Here is a 16,907-nt window from a genome sequence, read left to right on the forward strand (position 1 = left end):
TCCAGTGTGCACAGTGGCACGGATGCTCTTCACCATTGGACATGGGTTTTGTTTCTATGTTCACAGGGGTTTGTGCTGGGAGATTTCTGCGCTTTGCTGGCCCAAGGCGGCCGGGCAGCTTGCACCAGGATCTTAACCTCAAGGTAAGTAGATGGGCCTGTGAGTGATCATCCGTGAACTTGCAGCGTGCCTGCTTGTATCCAGAACATTAATCATTGGGAATGAAAAACTCCATTTCCGCTGGTGAAAAGATACTGTATTGCATCCTCTTTCCTATGGGAGGTGGGAGCACATGTAGTGAATGTGGCTGTGATCGAGACATGGCAAAGACTATGTGGCGGGGGGGGACAAAGTGCAGCGAGGGAGGTGCAGTGACAGTGCTGGTGCAGTGATTGTGGCCATGGTTGAGACAGCGCAGTGAGGGAGATGCAGTGACTAGCAGGAGCGAGGCTGAGACAGTGCCAGGTCTGGGGCAGTGGGGACCGTGCAGGGACTAGCAGGAAGGGGCAGGGGTCGTGGGGACGGCAGGGAGAGAGGTGCTGTTTGTGGTGAATTGAGCGTGTGAAGAGGACAGACGTAGACTTTTCCCCTTCTCTGTGGCCAGTTTCCCAGGGGGGCTGAGTGAGGACGAGGAGAGAGATTTTTGTGCTGCTGGGTTCCCTGTTCTTGCAGAGGATTTGAACGTTGCATTGGATCAACTGCATGAGACTCATTCGCAGGCAGTTGGAGCCCCAAAGGTATGAACCACTGAGCGGGGGGAAAGATACAAGGCTCTGGTATCTGCAGCTTGCCAGGTCAGTTTGAATGGCCCTCACCCCATCCCTCGGGACATAAAGCCACGCTGCAGTAGATAGGCGCCTGATGGTCACTCGCGGAGCCCTGATTAGCAACAGCCATGCGGGGGTCTCTCCCGCACTGCACTCCCCACTCAGAGACCAGCAGGCTGGGTGCCAGGCTGGGATTTCCACTCCATGACTGCCCGGAGTGTCTGCTCTCGAATGAACTCACGCAGGAAAATGACAAAAACACCCTATCCCCGGTGGGTGAACACTTTTCACAGAGGGATCTCTCTATACCCGACCTCTCAGTCCTCATCCTCGAAGGAAACCTGCACAACACCTCCGAAGAGGGGCCTGAGAGCTTAGACACTAAAAACCATGGACTGAGCAGAGACACTGGACTTATGGTAGAGGTGGGCAAACTATGGCCCGCGGGCCACATCTGGCCCACGGGCCCCTCCAGCCCAGCCCCTGACCTCCTGGCCCGAGGGGGAGAGCCCCCGGCCCCTCCCCTGCTGTTCCTCCTCCCCCACAGCCTCGTGCAATGCTCTGGGCAGCCGGGCAGCGAGCTCCTGGGGCAGCACAGCTGCAGAGCCTGGGCCTGACCCGGTGCTCTGTGCTGCGCGGTGCGTGGCTGGCTCCAGACGGGCAGCACGGCAGTAGCGCCGCCATCCACCGGTGCTCCTGGCAGCACGGTAAGGGGGCAGGGAGGGTTGGATAGAGGGCAGGGGAGTTTGGAGTGGTGGTCAGAGGGCGGGGGTGTGGATAGGGATCGGGGCAGTCAGAGGGTGGGGAATGGGGGCAGGGGTCCCGGGGGGAGGGGGAGAATCAGGAAGGAGAGGAGGGGTTGGATGGGCGGTGGGGGGCAGTCAGGGGTGGAAGTTCCGGGGGTGGTCAGGGGACAGAGGGCAGGGGGGCTGGATAGGGGCAGGGGTCCCGGGGGGGAGCCGTAAGGAAGGGGGGGTTGGATGGGGTGACGGGGGGCAGTTAGGGGCAGAAGGTCTGGGGGGGCGGTCAGGGGATAGAGTAGGGGGGGGTGTATGGGGCAGGGGTCCCGGGGGGGCCGTCAGGGAACAGGGGGGGTTGGATGGGGCAGGAGTCCTGGGGGGGGTTGGATGGGGGCAGGGGCTGGGGACGGGCCATGCGTGGCTGTTTGGGGAGGCACAGCCTCCCCTAACAGTCCCTCCATACAATTTCAGAAACCTGATGCGGCCCTCAGGCCAAAAAGTTTGCCCACCCCTGACTTGCAGATTATTACAAGGATCTGTAACCCACTACTTCTGGCCAATGACTGGAGGAGTGTTAACAGGCCACTTCACCTTGAATGGTCTCTTGAAATTTGTGTTAACCGCTTATTCTAAACAATCGGATCCACCTTGAATTTAGCAGTGACACTGAGTTAGTTTCCCAGACCAGAACAAGAGCAAAGCTGACACTGACAGAGGTTGGTCCAGTAGAAGAGATTCCTTCCCCCACCTTGTCTCTCTAATGTCCTGGGACCAACGCAGCTACAAGGACACTGCAGACAATGATGGGAATAGTCCGTGACCCACTATCGCTGTGTTTGTCATGCGGATGGCTCTCTGAGCACCTGCAATGTTTTGGTCCCATCAGCAAAGGTCTCTCCCTCCAGTTACTGTTCCAGCTGTGTGTCTGGAAAGCAGGCAGCGTGCTTGGCACTGCACAGAACGGCCCCTGGCTCTGGGAGCTTTGCCATTCAGACACCCAGCGCCCCGGGAAGCGGGCGTCTCAAGCAGCAGCTCGTACACAGCCGTCATCTCCTCCTTTTCAGCTGGGATTTGAGCAGGGAGAGGGCAGGAGTTCCAGGTGGAAGTGGCCACCTGGGAAGCGGGGGCAGGGCACAGCTCTGGGAGGAGGGAGTCTGGGTGGAATGAAAGAGGGAGTCGAGGGGCGAGGCAGGGTCAGGGGCATGAATCCAATGTGGAAGGCAAGAGAAGCCAGTGAAAGGGTCTGAAGAATGGGTGACCTGGTCCAGGGAGCAGAGTGAGCACAGGCCAGGGTTTGGCCATGGGGCTGGTGGGGGAGGCTGGGTTTTCGAGGACAGGGTAGAGCAGCAGGGAGAGACGCTCCGTGTGAAGGAGGGCATGGAGTGGAGGGTGGTGTGACCTTTGAGGCAGTGCAGGAGGGGGCTGAGAGCTGTGGAGGAGTCCAAGGTGATGGGCTGGAGTTTGGGGGCAGTGAGGGGGTGAGAGAAGGGGGTGCAATCAGATCAGGGATGTACACCATGCACACCAGGCAGGGAGCACATGGCGTGGGGGTGTCAGTATGCCCTATTCGCACAGCTGCCAGCCAGAGACCTGGAGCTGGGGTCTGGAGCAAGCTGGCTCTGGTCTGGGGACGAAGCGGGTGACTGGGCTGTCTGTCTCGCTGCAGATCCCCGCGGTCACCTGGCAGGATATCGGTGGGCTCCAGGAGGCGAAGAAGGACATCCTGGACACCATCCAGCTGCCTCTGGAGCACCCGGAGCTGCTGTCCGTGGGGCTGCGCCGCTCTGGCCTTCTGCTCTACGGGCCTCCTGGGACAGGAAAGACCTTGCTTGCCAAAGCTGTGGCCACTGAGTGCACCATGACTTTCCTCAGGTGAGGAGGGGTTGGCCTTCCCCGGGGTGGGGTGCTGGTCCTGTGCTGTGTGGCCGGGGCTCCTTTGCCCAGGGCCGGTATAACTGGGTCCCTGCTCTCTCCCTTGCAGTGTGAAAGGGCCGGAGCTCATTAACATGTACGTGGGGCAGAGTGAAGGGAATGTGCGTGAAGGTGAGTGGCGGGCTCGGCTCGTGGCTGTGAACGTGGCTGGCAGGGCGGCTGTGCGCTCTGGGAGCCTGCTTCGCCTCCTTGGTGTAGGAGGAAGGGGATAGAATTTGGCCCTATTGCTTGTCCAACAAACTTCTGCCCACAGCGAGGCTGCTGGGGACAGCGGACCAATCTGCCCTGTGTCCTGGGCCAACTGGCTCAGCATCCCTCGTCCCACCTGCATCAGGTTTAATAAATCCTCTGTGTGACACCCCACTTCTCCCTCTCTTCCTGTCTGCTCTCTCTCCATTGTCCCAGCTCTCCATACCTTGGCCATCTCTAGCCTTGATGTCCATAATGGCTCTTGTCTGGGCCTCCCTGCGCCTTGCCTCTCCTCGAATCTGCCACTGCAGTCATCACATCTCTTCCTTGAGTGCCTCCATTGGCTCCGTGCCTGCTCCTGCTTCCAGCTGCCTGATGTCCCTGCTGTATTAATTCACATGGACTAAATGGACCCAGTCAAAGGTGCTGACGTGACCCTGAAACTGTCCAGCGTTAAACCGCACTAAACAAGGTCAGGGCTTTGGCATAAAGAGACCTCTGCCTGCTTAGAGCCATGGCAAACACACCATCAGACAGCCTTATGACCATCTAGTAAAGAGACACAAAAGACGGGAAAACGTTCAAGCATTTGAAATGTCACATATTAAGTCAGGCTCTTGTTTTAATGACGTCCCTTGTTCCCTTTCCCTTTGGCTGGAGAGAGACTGTCTCCCTTGTTTGGCCGTCTCACTGTCCTCCTTGGGGAAAACAGAACCAGTTTGCTGAGATGCACTGGTGCTGTAATGGTTAAAGTCTGATCCCGTTTCCGAAAAGGAAAAACAAGACACACACCCAAGAGGGGAGGGAAAAGAGCAGCAAATATAGAAAATGCAGCTTCTGTCTCTGGTGCGAACTCTTCCTTGCAACCTCGATGCTGGAAAAGCTCAGGCCCAGCACCTGGTCTGATCAGCGTTGCGCTGTTTAGGGCATTGCTTTTAGCTGCCTCTTTCTGTTCACGGGCTTGCTGAAGTGTTGCAGAATATGCAGTCTTGGCCAACTAAGCCAGACGCTCCTTAGGCAGAAGGCAAAGGAGAGAGATCGGAAAGAGAAGGAATAAGGTGGGGAAGGAAAAGACCACACTGGGGAGGGAGGGGAGTTGACAGTCTCACATCCCAGGTGGTGTTTGAGATCTAGTCAGAGCCGGTGGAGATGGTGATGTCATCTGGCGCCCTCTCTCTAGCCTGGTCCGATCAGGACATCTCTCAGGATTAGGATGAAGGAGGCACCATGGCGTCTTGCTGGATTCTGGAGTCCCAGGAGACAGGCTGGGATGGCAATCATGATGGTGAAGCTCTCTGGAGCAGCTGCTGGCAGACAGGTGCTGCTTTTTTTCCATCAGCACTTGTTGAGTTTGCTTCGCCTCTGCTAATTTTCACCCGCAAGTCTCTTTTCAAGGCCTCCCAAAGGGAGTAGCCCCCCCACATCATTTTGTCCACTTATCGGGTCTCACTTCCAACACACCAATTTTGGCTTGTGTCGAGAGACTTCCAACACACCAATCGATTGCTGGTCCCACACTTCTCTTGTTTACCTGGCTTGATCTGAACACAGTCCTTGAATTATATCAGTAGGACTTCGTGTTCTGTCTGTCTCCTTTTGGCACCTTTTCCCATCAATATTGACTGTTATAGGTTATCAGACTCTCTGAATTTTTACTCACTTCAAGTTGAGCTCACAATAGGGTAAATTTGTAGGCCCAATTATCACAGCATCCCTTGCAGAGCTCTCCTGCATGTTTGGGGCTCACCCCGACCAAGGAGGGGTCCTGTCGCCGCCTGCCCTGTGATGGTGGGGGCACCAGGAGCCAGCCCACAAGCACAAAGGTCTCACCTGAGATCCCACCAGCCTCGTTATTCCTGGCAGGGTGTCCCCAACAACCCTTCTGGTCCCGTCTCCCGAAGTCCCTCTCCCCCAAGTTCTTAACTACCAGACACTCGGACTTTCCCCCTCTGGTTTGTCACCCCTGAAGGAGTGAAACCTGCCCCCAGTTATCAGCTCACTTTGGCACGCACATTCCATGCTGTTTGCGCACCAGAGACCTGCGTGGGCTAAAAATAAACAAGGTTGATTTAATGGGAAAGCCACTGATTCGAAGGTGAAATAGGGAAAGCAAAAACACGCACAACACACTGAAAATAAACATAAAAAGGCCACTGCAAGTTTCGCTCAATTCCCTTTTCTAAGATAAGGTATTTCCTGAACAGTTCCCAGGTGTACCCCCATCATAGAGGGGATCCAGAGTTTCTCGGACAGCACCCCTCCCGGCTGTGAGGCGTATTTGAAATTGTAGTACAGGTGTTGAGCACAGTTTTTATACACTTAAAGACATAGATTCATAACCACCATCTGCCTCCATAGCTCATAATGACCAGCAAGTTATGAACATTACAAGGTTTCAAAAAAGACCTGACTTGCCATATTTTATACACAGTCACGTCGTATACGAACGGTTGCTTCACTTGCTCATTCTGGGGGGTTCAGACCTGCTGTTCTCCCCGTGGGGTGTCTGGACCCTGATTGTCACACCTCTGTAAGCACACCCAGCTGTGCTCCATGCTCTTCCCAGGCCCCTCTCCGTTATCGCTGCGGTTTGTGTTGTGGCAGTCCCCAGGGGCCGCAGACAAGGCTCAGGGCCCCAGTGTCCGGGTGTGTCCAGACATGTCACGGGAGGCCAGTTGCTGCTGCAGAGCTCAGACTGGCTCTATGATAAGACCCAACAGATGGATGAAACGGACAAACGGGGATGGCCGAGGGAGTGGTGAAAGGAGCCTTTTTGGTGTAGAGACCCCCCCACTGTGGGGCCATTAGCAGATAGATGGTGCCTCCTTTCCCCCCAGGAGCCAGCTAGTGACTCCAGCCAGTGGGGACAGGAGCAGACAAAGCAGGGGCCTCTGGACGGTCCAGGCAAAAGGGCTGAGATTTCTCTGACTGTCTCCATCCTGTGCTGGAGGGCTGGGGCCTGGCGTCACACCACACTGCTCCTCCTCCCCGGCCCTCGCCCCCTCCCGTTTCTTTCTGTTTAGCTGATCCCCTGCTAACTAAACGCACCAAAAAAAGAGAAAAGAACAAAAAATCATGGTGCTAACGTGCCGTCTGCTGCCATCCCATTGGTCTCTCTGCCTGTGGGTGCTACCGCTCCCCTCCCCCCCGCCGTGTCTGTGTGGTCTGTTTACACAATCGTGCCTCATTGTTTCCTTGCACGCCCGTGTCTGTCTCTGTCTCTTGTCTTCTGTCTTATACTTGGACTGTAAGCGCCTTGGGGCAGGGGCTGTCTCTTTGTCCTGTGTTTGTACAGCACCTAGCGCAGTGTAGCCCTGGTCCATGATGGGCTGCTAGACGCTACCGTAATACACCTAATAAATAACAGTAATGGTGGGTAGCAGTCCCAGGGTGCCGCCTGCATAGCCGCCCTCCTCTCTTTGTGCTTTCTGACTTGCCGCGTGCACCCCAGTGCCTGGAGTCGATGCCCTGTTCCTGTCTGCCAAGCAGCCCCCTGCCCAGACAGCTTTGGGCGTGTTCGGTCCCATCCCAGGAGAGCTGGCAGAGCTCTGGGCTGAGGAGTGTGTGTCTGCAAAGCAGGATCCAGCCATTTTCTGGTGTAATGGTTCTTCTTCGACTGATTGCTCATGTCCATCCAGCTTACGTGTGTGCGCTCGCCACATGCACCAGTGCCGGAAGTTTCTCCCTCAGCAGTATCCCTAGGGGACCGGCTCCGGTGCCCCCTTGAATGGACGTGAGCAACACATCTCGAAGAACACCAGTTATGGAAAAGGTAACTCTCTTTTCCTCCCACTCTGGGCTCCTTGCTGGATGGGGGCTCCCCGCTGTGCCAGTTCTCTCTGTGTAGCCTTTCTCGGGTGCCCATGCTCTGCGTGTGTCTTTCCTCCCAGTGTTTGCCAGAGCCCGGGCAGCTGCCCCCTGCATTATCTTCTTTGATGAACTGGATTCCTTGGCACCCAACCGGGGACGGAGCGGAGACTCAGGCGGAGTTATGGACAGGTGAGTGCTTGCTGCACCCTTCTGTTTTGGCAGCTACACTAGGATTCTGGGTGATTTGATACACGCCGGGCACGTGTGAGATGGCCGGGCACACGCAGCTTGGGGGGAGCCTCTCGCTCTTTGCCTCCCTGCTCCTCCCAGTCCTCTCCTTCGCCGCAGTGGGCTTGACACCTGCTTTCGCACTGCCCCACACGTGGGGCGTTGTCATTGTCTGTTACTGATTGTAGTAAGTCCTAAGGCTGTAGTAAGTCCTAAGTAAGCCTCTGGCTTAGATCAGGCCCTCCTGGTGCTGGGCGTGGGGCAAACACTTATTAAAATGACAGAGCCAGCTCCAAGCCCTTACAGCCTGGAATAGCTTCCTGTCTTCCACGGACTTCTCTGTCCCCCTCCAAACCGTTCTGCCATTTCCTCCTCACCTCTAGTTATTTACTTGCCCTTGGCTAGGACTGGAGAGGCCTCAGTGAGGATCAGCATTCAGGCTGCTGTGCGAACGTGTATGAAGACACAAGCCTTGCCCACGAAGAGCCCTCATTGCTGAGCTCATAACCCATGTCTTGTTCCTTTCCCTCTGTCGGCTAGGAAGCGCCTCAGGGCAGGGAGTGCTGTGTGAAGCACCGCACACCTTTCACTTGTCAGCAGAATCTCACAGCAGGGCAAGCACAGGCCTGACTGCAAGTTCCTACAGCCCAGAGGCCTGTAGGTGGGATTTTTGGGAAGCACGTGCCTCCCATGGTGAATGTGTGCAAGGCTCAGCTGAGCACAGGGAGGTGTAACCTGAAGCGTCATGAAGGTGTTGTGGCTGTGCTCGGCTGAGCCTGACAAGGCATCTACAGGCTTGAGGGTAGCTTCTTGCATTTGTGGGCCTAGGAATAGAGTCTGTTGGCTAGAATAGACACAGCAGGGTATCCAGAGGCCTACGCTGCAGTGTCTGCCACTCACCGCCCACCTGAGCCTCGGTGGGGTGCAGAGTCTGCACACAGGTCGGACTGCCAGCAGTGCCTTGCAGGTGAGCTCGTTACGCAAGAGTACACTGAGGGGCAGGTTCCTAGCTTCCAAGGCCAGAAGGGTGAATTGTGATCGGCTAGTCTGACCTCTTGTATAGCCCAGGCCAGAGACCCGCCCCAGAGTAATTCCTGGTGCAGAGCTTTTAGAAACACATCCAGTCTTGGTTTAAAAATTGTCAGTGATGGAGAATCTACCACGGCCCTGGGTAAGTTGTTCCAATGGTTAATTACTCTCACTGTTACTCTGTTAAATGTATGCCTTATTTCCAGTCTGGATTTGTCCAGCTTCAACTTCCAGCCACTGGATCATGTTCTACCTTTGTCTCCTAGGTTGAAGAGCCCATTATTACATATTTGTTCGACAGATACTTATAGACGGTGATCAATTCACCCTTTAACTTTCCCTTTGTTAAACTAAATAGATTGAGCTCCTGGCGTCTATCGCTACAAGGCAGGTTTTCTAATCCTTTAATCATTCTTGTGTCTCTTCTCTGACCTCTCTCCAATTTACCAACATCTTTCTTGAATTTTGGACAGCAGACCTGGATAGAGGATTCCAGTAGCAGTCACACCAATGCCCAATGCAGAGGTAAAATAACCTCTCTGCTCCTACTTGAGTTTCCCCTGTTTATACATACAGGGATCACATTAGCTCTTTTGGTCACCGTGTCACAATGTGTTCAGCTGATTATCCACCACACCCCCCAAATCTTTTCCAGTCACTGCTTCCCAGGATAGAGTTTCCCATCCTGTAAGTGTGGCCTGCCTTTTTTGTTCCCAGATGTACACGTTTACCTTTAGCCAATTTAAAATTTATATTGTTCGCTTGCTCCCAGTTTACCGAGTGATCCAGATCGCTTTGTATCAGTGATCTGTCCTCTTATTATTTACCACTCCCCCAATTTCTATGTCTGCAAACTTTATCAGGATGATTTTGTTTTCTTCCAGGTCATTGATAAAAATGTTAAATAGCCTAGGGCCAAGAACAGATCCCTGCAGGACCCCACTGGAAGCACACCCATTCGATAATGATTCCCCATTTACAATTGCATTGTGAGACCTATCAGTTAGCCAGTTTTTAATCCATTTAATGTGTGCCATGGTAATTTTATATCATTCTAGCTTGTTAATCAAAATGTCCTATGGTACCAAGTGAAACCTCTTACAGAAGTCTAAGTATATTACATCTACATTATTATCGTTATCAAACTTATAATCTCATTAAAAACAGATTTCAAGTTAGTTTGACAGGATCTATTTTCCATAAAGCCATGTTGATTGGCATGAATTATCTTACCCTGCTTTAATTCTTTATTAATTGAATCCCGTATCAGCCGCTCCACTGTCTTGGCCAGGATCGATGTCAGACTGACAGGACTATAATTACCCAGGTCATCGTGTTTCCCCTTTTTAAATGTTGGCACAACATTCGCTTTTTTCCAGGTCTGAGCTGTGATTAGCAAAAGTCTCTGTAGGGAACATGATCCACAGATGTGTGTGTCTGTCTGTCTATATATGGTCCCTGTCACCGGAGCATCGGCGCGTGTATCCTCCCCACGTGCCAGAGGGCAGGGCAGCATTGGGAACGGAGGCTCAGCGAGATTAAGGGGCTTGCCTGAGATCACACAGAGTCTGGCAGAGCTGGGAACTTGCCTTAACCACAAGGCCATTTGGGTTCTTGCCCCAGGGCAGGGTTCCTGGCCTGTGGCCATGTGGTGCCCTGTTAGAGAGGCCTATGGGTCTCAAGGTGTGTGTGTGTGTGTGGGGGGTGCTTTTCAGGGGTGGGTGTGCAGGCATGCTGTGGGTGGCATGGTCTTGGGGACTGGACGGGAAGTCAAAAGACTTGGGTCCTGTGACCAGCTCTGCTAGTGACCTGCTGGGTGAGCCAAGATGCTCCACACACTCACTCTAGCTCTTGGTCTTGTCTGTTTAGCTTATAAGCTTCTTGGGGCAATGACTGTCCCTTACGGTGTGTCTCCACCGTGCCCGGTACAATGGGGCTCGTCTGAGCTGGGGCTTGTGGGTGCTCCGGTGATAACAATACAGCTAATTGTCTGGGGAGTGGGTTTGTTCACAGCTTGAGGTGGGTTTAGCAGTAACTCCAGAGTGTCCGTCCCTTTGTCGTTCCTCTCTTGCCCTGGGCAGAGTTGTCTCCCAGCTGCTAGCAGAGCTTGATGGACTTCATTCCACCAGAGACGTATTTGTGATCGGCGCCACCAACAGACCTGACCTCCTGGACCCAGCACTGCTCCGGCCTGGCAGGTACCTGCTCGCTGCCCTGGGCTTGCTTGCACACATGGCTACTTTCCTTTCCATATGTGGGGAGATGCTCCTCGGGCAGTGCCTCGGCCTCTGGGCCCACTGGGCGAGTGGCTGCTGGGGGAGCCGTTCCCTGGGCGATGCCGTGGCCTCTGGGCCCACGGGGCGAGTGGCTGTCGGGGGAGCCGTTCCCTGGGCGATGCCTCGGCCTCTGGGCCCACGGGGCGAGTGGCTCTCAGGAGAGCCGTTCCCAGGGCGATGCCTCGGCCTCTGGGCCCACGGGGCCAGTGGCTGTCGGGGGAGGGGGCTTCAAAGGGATCAGGTTGTGCCCAGTGCAGCCTGCGTCACCATGTTACCTTATCACTGTGCCCACCTTAGCCCCTTTCCCCCCTGTGGTATGGTACATTCGCTCGTCCCTTTTACATTGCAGGCTGTTCTGGGCTGGGCCCATCTCTGCCTATGTTTGTGTGCAGGACCCAGCACGACACAGCCTGGTGCTGATCGTGGCCTTTGAAGGCTACCACAGTGGAGACCATGGGGCCCTCCAGCCTCTTTATTCCAGTCTGGCAGCGCACTGGGAGCAGAAACAGCCCTGGGCATTAGCCCTGGTGTACGGGGCTCCGCAGAGCTCCTGCAAAGGGTCTGTGCTGGCCTCCCGCTCAGTGCCTCTCACAGGGCACAAGCTGGAGGAGGGGCGAGGCGGGGCTGAAACATGTGGATTCTGGCTACCCGGGCTGGCCATCAGCCTGTGGGGGCCATTGCAACCAGAGCATAAACTAGAGCAGCCCTCATGCTCCTCTGATTCCCACTGGGGTGGGACAGGTTGAGAATCGGTTGACGTGAGGCCACCTCTGTTCCCCCAGTCCCCGGGCTCAGCGTGCGAGTGGAGCCTGGTAACAGGGGTGCCAGGGGGGGTTGGGCTGACGCTGGGAACACGTGGCTTGACTGTTGAAGCAGGTTTTTCTTGACTGGCTCTTTCCCTCCACCGCCAGGTTTGACAAGCTGGTCTATGTCGGCATGAATGAGGACCGTGAGTCTCAGCTGCGAGTGCTGAGCGCCATCACCAGGAAGTGAGTGTTTGCCCAGCTGCCTAGCACCAACCAAGCCACTTCTATACCTAGCTGTGCATGCGCAACGCAGCTGGGTGGCTAAGCGCGGTGGGGGGGTGGGGGATGGCTGGCAGAGTTGAAGGCAGTTCAGAGGTGCCAGTCATGGTGCCCAGAGCTCTGTGGGCTGCCCCCTAGCTTGGAGCTGGAGCATACAGGAGAGAAGGAGGGACCTGTGCAGGAAAGCCCTGCGGCTGGGGGCAGGAGCAGAGCTGTACTGGGCTCCATCCAGGCCTAGATGAGCTCACACCACCTCTTCCGCTCCGGGCTCGCCCTTCACACCCACAGCCCCCTCCTGGACTGCAAGAGGCCTGGCCTCTGCCAAAGAGACGCGGAGAGCTGTAACAGGGCTGCGTCTGCACACCAGGGGCCAGATCCTCAGCAGGGGAGTTATGCGCTGCTTTGTTGAAGTCAGTGTCGCTTGACACTAGCTGAGGAGCTGGCCTGAGCGACCGATTCCCCATTGCCCTGCACTATGGAGGTTGTGGTGCCAGAGGTCCCGTTGTGATCTGGCAGGGTTTTACCCCGCTGGTTTAGTTTCCCCATCTGGCTTGCGGACAATCACTGCTGTTTCTTTCTGCTCAGGCCAGGCATTTACTGGTTGGAGAAACGAACATGTGCATTGCTGAAATCTGTGTCGTCTGATCTCCTGTCCGGCCATGTTGCCGGCCCCGTCTGCCAGAGCCCTTCCTGTTAGGGGAGACCGAACCTCTGGGGTGTGGGGTTTGCACAGGAATTTTTGATATTGAGACCACTTTGATGTAGATAGTTATGGAAATTCTCCTCTGGGAGGAGTCTGCAGCCAGGAGCCAGACCTGCAGACGCCTGGTCTTCCCTGATTGACAGGTCTGAATTGCCTTTGACTCTGCCCTGCGGGAGTGAGACTCCACTTGTGACGCAGGCCAGCCGTGTTCTTGTAGGAGGGAAATGAACAAGCCGGTTAATCAAGTGGTGGAGCCTGTGATTATGGAGAACCTAGTGCAGAGCCCAGGGGGGGCTGCACAGGGAGGAGCTGACCTGGGGATCCGAGTCCTCCTGCCCACAGCCCTCTGGCTGGATTCAGTCTCCGGCTGTCTGTGGCTCTAACTGCTGGGCGTTTCCCCGCCTGGCAGGTTCACACTGGACCCTTCAGTGCGTCTCAACAGTGTCCTGGATCAGTGCCCTGCACAGCTGACGGGAGCAGATCTGTACGCGCTCTGCGCAGACGCCATGCTGTGTGCTGTCAAACGGAAGGTGGATTGGATTGAGGAAGGTAGGAGCCCAGCCCCTTCCTCTTGTGGGCTGGGCGGAGGTTAAAATCTCTAGGGACTAGCTGGACCCCCAGCCATTGGGAGGGGAGTGATGCAGAACAAATCACTCCAGGCAGACACGGGGGCTTCCCCGGATAGGGTTTAAGGGCAGCGAACTGTTTTTTGGGTTTTAGTGAAGCATTTGATACAGTGTCTTGTGAAATCTTCCCTCATCGGTTCACACTGGGCTTGGACTTGACTCGGTTGGGGGTTGGGACAAAGGGGAACGCCAAGTGGCCAAGCCAAGTCGGGAGAAGGCTCCTCTGGGGGGTTACCATGGGGATCCGGGCTAGGTCGGGTCTTGTTCACCAGTGATCTGGGCATTTTGGGGACATTCACAAACTGGGAGACTTGCACACACAGGCAGATGGAAGCAATGGAGAGGCAGCATTGTCCATTAGTTAAAGCAGTGGCCTGGGAGCTAGGAACCCTACTGTCCAAATCCTAGCTCCGTCACGGGGCTCTCTGAGGCTCCGCACAGTGGGGTCCGTCTGCAGGGGTCAGCCTGCGGGATGGGCATGGGTATGTCTCTGTACGGAATTCCCCAGCTGTAGAATAGGGTCGTGATCCTGGCTTCCCTCTCCGGGTTTGGCTCCTCAGCACGCTGTCTAATTCCGCAGTATTAAAAAGGGGCCGAGCGAGGCAAAATAAACCGAGAGTCAGATTTAAAAAACGCTCTGTCCAGGGACGAGTGAGCCGCATGTCAGCCCGCAGGGAGAGCCCTGGGAACCAGCCTTCCTGCTCTGCCGAAGCCGCGGTCGTGACAGCGACTGAAAGGGGACTTGTCAATGGCTGTTTGGTCACCAAGTGGCGTTGCAACCTTTTCTCTCTTGTGCCTGTGCCTTAAGCTAGGTAAACAAACATTATATACCAGAGGGGTAGCCGTGTTAGTCTGAATTTGTGAAAAGCAACAGAGGGTCCTGGGGCACCTTTAGGACTAACAGAAGTATAGGGAGCATAAGCTTTCGTGGGTAAGAACCTCACTTCTTCAGCCCATTATATAAATGGGCTTGAACTGGACTCTGCTCCACCATCCTGGCGGTCAGCCACTTCCCCCTGGGTTGTTTGTTCCCTGGCTCTCGGCACAAGGCAGCTGCATAGCGATGGGCTTGGCACCAGGCTCTGAGACCAGTCCCACCAGGGCTTGTTCAGTCTGATCCCAGCCGGGTGCCTCACGGCCCGAAGGTGACCAAGGGCTGGTGGGGGTGGGGAGATGTGAGCACCGAGTACGCGCAGCTTGGCTCAGGGACTACAGCCCCCCATGTAACCCCAAAATGTCTGCAGGCACGCTTGCTACTGGAGCAAGGAAGTCTCCTCTGCTCTCTGTCGTCACCCCTCTTTATTCTTTTCATCAGCTGCTCTGCAGCTTCTCTCTGTGGAAGGTTAAAGTGGAAAGGATTGGCTGGGGAGAAAGGCACGAGCTATCCCCTCTGGTCACTGGCAGCTCCCATGTGCACGAGGCAGAGCGGGGTTCAGAGGTTTGCCAGCCCACAGTCACCAGGCAGGCCCCCCAAAGTCCTGGGATTTAAGAAGAGAATAGACTGGGGGTTCTCTTTCGTTTCTGATTTCGGAGCTCTTAGGTGGCACCCGGGCCACAGTTTCGAGCTTTTCTTCGCAACCATGATGGTTAGAAATTTCATTACAAAACCGAGAGCTGATAGTCACCCGTAATCACATGATTCCAGAATATGGGGCTAAAGAACATTCTCCACTGCGAGATGCGGCAGGGTGCCCTTCTCCAGGCCCAGTCATTCCGCCCGAATTGAGTTCATGCATCTGCCTTCCCACAAGGCAGTTTCTTATTTGCCTAGGCTTGGGCAGCTTTTGTTAAGCTATGATTCTGAATGTCAGAGGAAGGCCCGGAGGGGGCTGGAGGCAGGTGGGCAGGCAGGCAACAGGGGGTGGCGCAGGGTGAAGTGAGAGCCTCATGTGGCTGTTTAACAACTTGTGCAGAGTCTCGAGTGGGGGCTGTCAGGTCTTGCCTGGCTGGGAGCAGATTCCTGGGCTGTGGGGGGGGAAGACCAGCTCCCTGTGCTGTCTGCATTCAGGTGCCTGTGTGACTCTTTCCCCAGGGCTGGACACGGAGAGTTCCGCTCTAGTTCTGACCATGGAGGATTTTGGACAAGCTGCCACAAGGCTGCAGCCGTCGGTTTCGGAGCAGGAGCTGCTCACATACAGAGTGATCCAGCGGAAGTTTGCTGCCTGCTAGCCTGCAGTGGGAAGGGAAGGGAAGGAGCACGCACAGCCCTAACAGGCGTGTGGGCTGGTGAAGTGGAGAGATGGAAGCGTCATCACCTGCTGACTCCTGGCCAACCCTGGACGTGGTGCACATTTAGCCATGGATCTGAGGCGGTCGGCAGCACAGCTGGGGTTCATGCTCCTCCTCCTCTGTCCCAGTCCCCCTCCTCCAACCTCTCAGCCTGGCCCTCACCCCCACAGCCACCATCCCGCCCCGTAATCTGGGGTGTGAGGAAGGGGCTTTGAGCTGAGTTGTGGATCTCAAGGGAAAGGAGTGCGACCAAAGCCCCTGTGAGACCCTGCGCTAGTCATGGATTGTCCCATGACCCCGTGCCCTCCCCCTGGCGTAGGCAAAGATCCTGAGCTCGGGGGTGGATTGTCTCCCAGGAGTGAAAAATCCTCCCCTCTCCCACAGCCTCCCTGGGATGTGAGGGAATTAGCAGACTCCTTCCGCTCAGGATCAGCGGGAGGGGGATTCACACCCACAACTCCTCTCCCCGGTTACAGGGCCAGCATAAAACCTGGCACCACTGACGGGTGGTCTCGTGCTGGCCCTGGGCATGGAGGGGAATCTCATCCCGAATGAGAGAGAACTTCCTGGTGGAGCTTTAGTCACCGGGAGGTGGGAGGGTCCCCTGCTGCTTTCCCCGCTGACACATGCACTACAGGCAGGGATGGTGCTTCCGATCACTCAGGCAGCCACGAACAAGACAGGAGGGGGAGCCAGAGCGGCAGGGTGGAAGCGTGGGTTCCCGAGCAGCGTGGGGTCCCCTGAGATGTTTTTGCAGGGATTCTGAACCCCCCTGGCCAGCTCCCAGCACACGGGCCTGGGCACTACACCAGGCAGAGGCACGGAGCACCTGCATTGTGTGAGGACACTGCTGGCTGCACAGGCAGTGGGCAGGGGCATACACTGCACTGGCTGTAAATACTGTACGCGGGCTTTCTAAATAAAGGGGGAGTTTCTGGTCTAGTTCTCAGCTGTGTGTGGGCATTTATTGCCCCTGCTTCAGCTGGGGTCAGGCGTTCACAGAGAGCTGCGAGAGGGCATTACGCTCTGCGCACACAGGGGCGTGTTGACTCACCACGCACGCGGGTTGCAAGAAGCAGACTGCACTCTGGCCAAGCCCTGCTCAGTGTCATTGTACAAGGGGCTTGCAGGGGCAGAGCTGAGCCGGGCAGGGAGGGTGGGTCTATGCACAGGCCGCGGGACCCAGCAGGGCTGGGCCGTAGTGGGGCTGGCTCTCTGAGGACAAGGACACTGTGGTGCGATAAGACTCGTGCAGTGACGTTGGCTTCAGCTTTTCTCTCTCTGGGTCTGGCCCTAGCTTCCCCTCCCAGGGGAATCTCAGCAGCCCATCCTCAGCGGTGCCACCATTTAGCA

At 55.9% G+C, this 16,907-nt stretch overlaps 1 protein-coding gene across 2 annotated transcripts in view; it reads left to right on the forward strand.

Annotated features, from left to right (window-relative positions):
* PEX6 (peroxisomal biogenesis factor 6) overlaps positions 1-16,499 on the forward strand; it is a 28,285-nt gene extending 11,786 nt beyond the window's left edge. The window contains exons 9-17 of one of the 2 annotated variants that reach the window (XM_065589919.1): positions 67-143; positions 605-737; positions 3,174-3,379; positions 3,489-3,550; positions 7,519-7,627; positions 10,777-10,893; positions 11,883-11,960; positions 13,109-13,248; positions 15,358-16,499. In XM_065589919.1, the coding sequence (XP_065445991.1) occupies positions 67-143; positions 605-737; positions 3,174-3,379; positions 3,489-3,550; positions 7,519-7,627; positions 10,777-10,893; positions 11,883-11,960; positions 13,109-13,248; positions 15,358-15,494 (1,059 nt within the window). In that variant the 3' untranslated portion in view covers positions 15,495-16,499. Of the gene's footprint in view, positions 1-66; positions 144-604; positions 738-3,173; positions 3,380-3,488; positions 3,551-3,844; positions 4,172-7,518; positions 7,628-10,776; positions 10,894-11,882; positions 11,961-13,108; positions 13,249-15,357 lie in introns of those variants that run through there. The other variant, XM_065589920.1, reaches the window with a different exon arrangement.
* Positions 16,500-16,907: the final 408 nt, after the last annotated feature.

The sequence above is a fragment of the Chrysemys picta genome, chromosome 3, assembly GCF_011386835.1.
Source record: "Chrysemys picta bellii isolate R12L10 chromosome 3, ASM1138683v2, whole genome shotgun sequence".
Lineage (NCBI taxonomy): Eukaryota > Metazoa > Chordata > Testudines > Emydidae > Chrysemys > Chrysemys picta.